A 7,968-nucleotide genomic window follows, 5' to 3' on the forward strand; every position below is an offset into this window, starting at 1 on the left:
TCATTGTTATTAATTAATTTAGACAAAACTTCGTATAAAACAAATAATTTCAGAAAATTAAAAATTTAAGGTTATGCAAAATCATCGAAGTGAAACTGTCAACTGTCAATATTGAAATGGCTAGAGTTGTCTTCACCAGAGCGTCCCGAAAGTGTTTTGCAGTACGGAACTGTCACTTTCACTACATGGAACACTCAAAACGCAACTTTCGGTGTGTAAAAGAATACAGAACGAACAACTTTCAGATGGCGTCGTTTAAAAAAATGGCTTGGTGGTCAAAGATATTCCAACAATGAAGAGGTGATGTTGGCAGTTAATTGCTTATTGAACATCGCTGGGAGAAATGGTATGGCGCCAAAAGGAGAATGATTTGACAAATAAATATTTTTTCACAATTCTTCTGATATCTTTGTTGGTCAGGTATTTCTGGGACCATCATCGTACGTTGCTATTGCTCTAAATATGATCACTATTCTAATTCTACTGAGCACAGTTATTTCAAAATCTGCTGAGACTTTATTATGTATTTTGATACTATTAAATTTCTACATTTACAAATATTGTATTGAATCAGCCTACAGACTAAATTGTAATTAAACTTATAAGGTACAACATTCTAAATACCAATATAGGCTGAATAATGCAATAAAGTGTTGTAGAAGTGCTAAACAAAACTGGCTCTGCAATTCGCGACCGTTCATTTTCGAAAACGTTGCGTGTCACGTCAGTTGCACGTCAAGATAAACCCTGATATGCGCTTTATTATTAGTTTAAGATTTTAAATTCGCTTTGTTATTTGAATTACAACCTGAATATCCAAACATTTATAATTTTCGTGCACGCCATACCATTTTCTATACTATTTTTTTGTTTTTGTTTCATTGAATGATATCTTCGGCGTTTTGCTTTTTTGAATAGATATATTAAAGATTTATCGTCTTTCATCTTCATTCATGTGTTTCACAACTGTAATCATTAAACTAAATTATACGGCAACTCTTTCTTCATTTTCGCCAAATTTCATGTTTTTAAAAGTCGTTTTAAATAATAAAATATATATCAATAGGAGTAATGAGATGAAGGGATAGTTAAATAACACCTTAGGGCATTTTATTTCATTTCATTCCAATAAAACAAACGTATATATAATTATTAATCCCTAGGGAGTAATTTAGGATGTTTTAACACTTTATAATAGTTTTCACTACTGGTTTTTAAAATGTTGGACGCTGCGCGCTGGTATGATTGGACGAATCGTGTGGTCGTAGTGCGTCTGTGATTCGATGAATGTTCCGATGCCAATTTCTGCATTGGAACGTTAACTATGGTAAGTCGTTATTGTGAACCGGGTCAAAGGAGTACCCAACATTGGAACGAAGTTGGAAACAACACTTGTACACCTACACACACTTCTTGTTCTCTTGCGTATGAATGCTGCGTGTTTTGTACACAAAACCAGTATCATTCAGTTTATTTTGAAAGAATTTATATTTATTGTATGTTATTCATCTTTTTTTGCCACGTTTTCTTTTTATTAGGTAAGGTTCCATCTTCCGTCCAACGTTGGAAGGTGAATGATGGCACAAACGTTGGACGCATCGTGTGACACCAGCTTAACAATTATCGAAAAAGTATCGATTGCAAGTCGACTTACCACACTTTTGTTGGTAATAATTTATGCAATATAAAACGTGTATTCACTTAAAAAACACTATACATTCATTTCAAATATTAACATAAGAAATTCAGGGTGTTTCAAAAGAAAATTCACTTTTAACTTGCTTATTGCTTGAATGCAGCTATTCGGAGGGGCGCGGGAGGTATGTCAATCGGTAGCCTGGGAATTTTGTCGCTACGGAGGGTTTTCCGGGAGCTGATAGTGCATTGTGCTGTGTTACAAGACCCGTAATTCGATGACTGTAGATCGTAGAAAATTCTGCAAAATTTGTCACTTAAATCATGCACCAGATGCTCGACTGATTGGAAAATAAGTCGAGAAACTTAGAGAGATATGATAAACACTGGATAAATCAAAATCCAAGATCTTCCAGAACGGTCGAAAACGTACACAATGTTGCTCGGTATGTTCGTGACGAGCCTAAGTCTATTCGGAAGCGTACTGTTGCTTCGAACATACATAGATTATAATTATTTAGCATTGAAGCCTAAGGATGATGGATAGAAAACAAATGATTGAACGCTTTCCAGCATTTACCAAATCTTGTTTTTGGATGAAGTTCATTTTCATCTTAATGGATACGGCAACAAGTAAAATTGCCGTTACTGCAATGCAACTAATCCAAAACACAAACTTCAGGAACCCCTACATCGTCTCAAAGTGACAATGAATTCTGTTATATGCTGATGACTTACTTGGCGTAATCATTTTAAATGGCAGAATTAAAAATAATCATGAATCAACCCAAATACCTGAGTTATGTAGGGTGGGAAAAAAGATATACCGTTTTTACTCCCAGGTACCTTACGCCAATGATTAAAATTTTGTATAAGATGTAAATTCATTCATTTTTTCGTTTCTCAACATCTCGTTATTTTGTTTTTGTTTTGCGAGATACAAAACAAAACGGAAATCGAGACGAGACTTGTAGGACCCCCCTTTCTAAATTCATGATTATGGCTTTTGTAGTTTCAACAGTCGGTCCCAAAGGATATATTCTTCTACATATTAAGTAAAAAGCTCAAAATTGTGAATACTATAATTACAAATTACCATTAAAACCCAATGGGTCATAAAATAAAGCATTCTTGCCTAAATCATATCTTTCTAATCTTCTCATCAAGTGATTAGCTTTGGAAGCGATAATTTTTTCATTCTCATCCTTGGGGCGTAAGCGCACAGCTAAATTCAAGTAATACTTAGCCTTGAAGAATTGTCCAAGCTTCACGCACGTTTCTCCGAGTAAATACAAATTTGCTAATACAGTTCGAGGTCGTAATTCCTCGGCACGTAACAAATATTTATAAGCAACTTCATATTCAGATTTTGGAGGCTCTGCTCCGAATAAATATTTAGCGATAATACGCTGAAACCAGCTAAGACGACACATTTGAAACGACCATTTACCCATCATGTGATGGGCTGTAAAATCGTGGGAATTCAACTCACAAGCTTTAATAAGGTGTTCCCTAACCAGTGGGGAAAACTTAATTCTATGTTCAATGTTTATAAGGCCGTAATGGGTATCTAAAATAACGGCCATCCATTTGTGAACTTCGGCGTTGTCAATTCCACCATTACCGAACGCTAGTTGTAGTACAAACAAAGCTTCCTCCATCATGGCACATCGCGTTTCTTTCTTCAATTTTTTGTTACTAGAATTCAAATTATACAATGCCCTGGCTATTCTCCACAGCACTTCGGGGTCGTTAACCAGCCGTATCCTATTCAAAGTTTCATACACTTCCAAATATTTCCCATTTTCGTGAAATTTGTCAGCTTGAACAATCGTTTCAGTGATAGTTAGGTGATTGAAATATTTTTTTAATTTTTCTTCATTAGTGTCTTCGGCTTTAAAGAAAATATTGAGAAACGAAAAAGCGGATAAATGGTTTCTTTGTTGCTGTAAAACAAGAAATATTTTGATGGCATGATAAAATGAAACTTTCAATTTTGACATTACGAAGCGAAGCCTCAGTCAATGAAAACAAAGTTTATAAGCTGGAAACTAAATGCTTTGGCCATATAAAGTAACGTTATGTGCTAATATGTTGAGTTTTGTATTCAATACGAGTTTTTTTAAATAATACAGGACATCTGCGTAATCATCCTATATATATATATATATATATATATATATATATATATATATATATATATATATATATATATATATATCTATATTCATTTTATGAATAATTCAATAAATTAGAAATTGAAATTGACTAATGAAATTTTATTATGTCAAAAAAGTAATTGAGAAATATAACGATTTGTCGAAATCACATGATGCCCATGCCGCCGTGGGGTTAACAAATGCTTTTGCCGTGAGTTTTTGTTGTGAATTTATTTAATGGATTTTAGACCTATTATTTGCAGATTTATTGCGAAATTGCTTCTTGAAGAGTTGCTACGAAAAGAAGTGCACAATTTCCTCCCAGAAAGTGGCTTTGTCGTTTTTTTTGCACTGTGTAGTTTTGTGCTCAGTCTAGACAAGCAGTGAATTTAATCTGAAGCACAAGTATATTGGAAACTTGTGGAAAATGAGTAGGATTCTGACTAGAGCTCATTGTACTTAATTTAACTGCCACTGGATTTTCACTATGCAGCCTACTGATGTGTGATAACTTTGAGAACGCAGAATGGAAGTTAATGTCAAAAAATAAATATTTCAACTTTCTATTAAAAGAAGGGATATACTTGTGGATTACGAATAATTTTATTACTTTCTTATTCATAAAAATAGACTACAAACCCCTTCAAAACCCCAGAAGTTTGTCTATGAATTTCAATTTTCAAATGTTGTCACATATTTGAGATAGTGATATCTGAATGATAATTTTTTCTTGTGCAATCTTTTCCAAGTTAAAAATTCCCACAATTTAGGCCCAAAATTAGTACAGTGTTCTAAATTTTGTAAATAGCTTGAAATATAACTTGCAGATTAATTTTAAAAAAACTCTAGATCTCAGTAGTATTATTTTCAGTAGTAATAACCTAAGCTGTCATGTATTTAACTAGGAGGTCTGGCTATTAAATAATGAGACTGTGCGCCTAGAGGGCGCCCTAGATGGGTGGGTAAAAAACAAGTAGTGCATTGGGTATCTAGTTATCTTGTCTATGTACGTCCCAAAACACGTTTCCGTTACTATTATAGTATTTGTGCAGTAGCGGTTTGAAACGAACGTGTTTTTTTCTCGTGCCGAAAATCATGTGTGACGAAAATCAGGAGCAACGTATCAATCTCAAATTTTTCATTAAATTGAAAAAAAAACTCCAACTGAGTGCTATAAATTGTTGCAAGAGGCCTATGGAGACAATTCTCTATCTCGTGCGCGTGTTGTTTAGTGATGTAAGCGCCTTAGTGAGGGCCGAGAGAGCATTGAAGATGACCAGCGCCCAGGTTGCCCTATGACTGTTTTAACTCCGGAAACAGTGACCAAAATCAACCAAATTGTGCTTGCAGATCGTTGAATGAGCATCCGAATGATTTCCGAGGCAGTAAACGCCGATAAAGAAACGGTTAGAGAAATTTTACACGTGGATTACACATGATAAAAGTTGGTGTCAAAAAATCTGACTCCTGACCAAAAGTATTTGGTCACTAAGCGCGTACTCACCAGATTTTGCACCGTGCGGCTTTTTTTTGTTTCCGAAAACACAATCTGCTTTGAAAGGGACCCGATTTGAGTCGATGGGAAGCTCCTAAAAGCACTCACCAAAGAAGACTTCCAGCACTGCTTCGATCAATAGATAAAACATATGGTAAAGTGCGTGGCGATGGGAGGGGAGTATATTGAAGGGGAGAGCATTCGAATGTAGAATAATTTTTATAACAAAACCCGTAACCAATCTCGTTATTTAATTGCCAGACCTCGTAAATAATGAAGAAATGTATTTGTTTTTATATCTTTTGCGTAAGTTGGGGAGGATTCCCATTTATTTATTAGGTATAAATGAAAAGAACATTTTTACAAAAAGAAAAGAATCTTTTCATTTGACTTGGTATCACTGAGGAACGTTACGATGTTGTAAATTACGTCTGGCACACATGCTGCAAAGTTGGGCATATTTTCTAACATATTACTACAGGCCGGGTCTATCTGGACAAAATAATAATTATTTTACTAATTTTTACTCATCGATGTTATACATTTCCATTTCATGAGACTTAATAAGTCTCAAAGGTTTGTAAATTGGAGAATGGTTTTTTGGTTTGACATGGACTGGCAGACCACACCCTTGGAACGGAGGTTTAACTAAAACAACAGTCCAATTTAGTATTATTGGGGAAGATATTAAAAACATGAGAGATGAGTGTATTCAGAACATTTCAATCTCTTTTATCTTTGCAGGATCCACGTAATTAGGAGAGATGTGCCCGAGTTGGTATACATTTCGTAATTATTCTTTTTCCAAGTTATTTTTATTATTCTTGGACTAAAATTTGGTTGTTGAATAAGAAAAAACCTAGCTTAACAATGTGGAAAATAGAACCTTAACTAACTAACTTTTAAAAAAATCACCTATGGCCCAAAATACCTAATTGAAGTTAATAAATATAATATTGACTTCATTTGCCAAACAAGCTTTGCTCAATGAAAAATATAAAGCAGATGAAATACTAAGTAGAGTCAGGTACAATTATTAATACGTAAATCTGAAATTAACTTAAAAAGATAAGAAACACAAACTTATGATTGATAAACAAAAAGCTTGTTACCATGTAGTAAGCTACTAAATACAAACTTCACAATTATACTGCTTTGTTTTGAAGGGGAAATCCTCTCATTCGCCGAGGGACCATTTATTACAAGACATGCAGCGAATCTATTTTTCATTTGGTTTGGAGCGAGAAAATAGTCCTTTGCAAAAGATGCTGGCTGTATCATCTTCATCCTCACTGATTTCTGTTTCTGATTGATCTTGCATGATCGGTGATCAACTTCTCGCAAGTGTAGCAGATTTTCCAGGTGCAGTGTTAGTTTTAGAATCAGAATCATTAAATATGTTCGTGCTACCTCAGTATTTTTTCAGCAGTTTCAATTTTTTTAAATTCTATTTCGGTTGTGTTCAAAACGCCATATTTAGAAAGGTTTTTGCTTTTTCGTTTATGACTCGTATCAGTAGCTTCTGATAAAGGTGAAATTTGTGAGGGTAGGATTAAGCAAGAAGCTGCTGGTAATTTATTTGTTTTTCAATCTTTCTTTAGTTCCTTTTTGTAATTTTTTATTTTATATGCCAGATGATCCCGCTAACTGCGAATTATTTTCTGTATATTGGAATTTACGTTTCTTTGCTCTACGTTGCTTTCCTCTTCAGTCGTTTTATCGTTATTATTCTGTTCCTCTTCTTTCGACTTTTCCTCGATATAATTCGGTTCTTCGATATTTTGATTTTTTTTCAATGTTGGTGGTTTCCGCAGGCTCAAACATCTAAACTGAAAAAATGTCTTTATTAAAAAGATTGGTTGTACCTTGTGGGTACAGTGCGGTAATAGACATGATAATTTCTTCACTTTTTGCATAAACCTGGACCTCTAACGATTTGTGGCTTATATACCTATCTAGCAACAGCAACACTTTTTCGGTTTCTGCTGGTTCAAGCCACTTTAAAAAAATTTAGGATGTTGTCCATCCGTTCTTATGAACAAAACCAATTGAACCAGGAGGATATTTGTCCAATAATCTATTTTTCATGTTTTTGCGCGTGAATATAAAACCTGGAAGCCCCCAATGTACAAATGACTGTTAAATGCTATCTACGTTCTACTCTACTTAATACTCCCAGTTGTTTTTTTCCTTTGGTAGCATAAACCTCAAACTTCTTGAAACTACTGTAGTAAGGCCAGTTTCATCCAAATATCTTCCTATTTGTACTCTATTAAACGCCCGTGCTCTGACAGAAGAGGTTGACTCGGGTAATCTAAATGAAATAGTAGAAGTCGTAAATCCCTTCAACCGATTTCAGGCCGCCATCTTCTGCTTTGAGAATTGAACGAGTGCTTAATGTTGTTTTGGACCGCCATTACACATGCAAGTTTGCATACCTCTAGAGGAGTAAATCCAAAGAACCTAGTTTCCATTTTGATTTATTGGCTTTCGATAGCATCGTTGGTCTTTTCCCGCCCAAATAGTTTGCTTCTGTTCCTACAATGAATTTATTCCTTCCACAGCAGCGTCGTTCTAATGTGCCAAAAGGAGCAGATGTTTTGGTTGCTAACAACTAGCCCAGTGTTCCAGATTTAACAGCTCTTATTGCTGGTTTCATGTTATCTTCTTCCCATTGAA

The 7,968-nt window shown here is 34.7% G+C and overlaps 1 protein-coding gene across 1 annotated transcript; it reads right to left on the reverse strand.

Moving 5' to 3' along the window:
* Positions 1-2,703: 2,703 nt before the first annotated feature.
* LOC130891255 (regulator of microtubule dynamics protein 1-like) lies at positions 2,704-3,682 on the reverse strand. Its single transcript, XM_057795888.1, has one exon. The coding sequence runs from the start codon at positions 3,636-3,638 to the stop codon at positions 2,721-2,723; it is 918 nt and encodes a 305-aa protein (XP_057651871.1). The 5' UTR covers positions 3,639-3,682; the 3' UTR covers positions 2,704-2,720.
* Positions 3,683-7,968: the final 4,286 nt, after the last annotated feature.

This window comes from Diorhabda carinulata, chromosome 3 (genome assembly GCF_026250575.1).
Source record: "Diorhabda carinulata isolate Delta chromosome 3, icDioCari1.1, whole genome shotgun sequence".
Classification (NCBI taxonomy): domain Eukaryota; kingdom Metazoa; phylum Arthropoda; class Insecta; order Coleoptera; family Chrysomelidae; genus Diorhabda; species Diorhabda carinulata.

What these genes read in the sequence shown, in the direction of transcription:
- LOC130891255 (XM_057795888.1), bottom strand. Translation starts at nt 3,638, where the DNA reads ATGTCAAAATTGAAAGTTTCATTTTATCATGCCATCAAAATATTTCTT.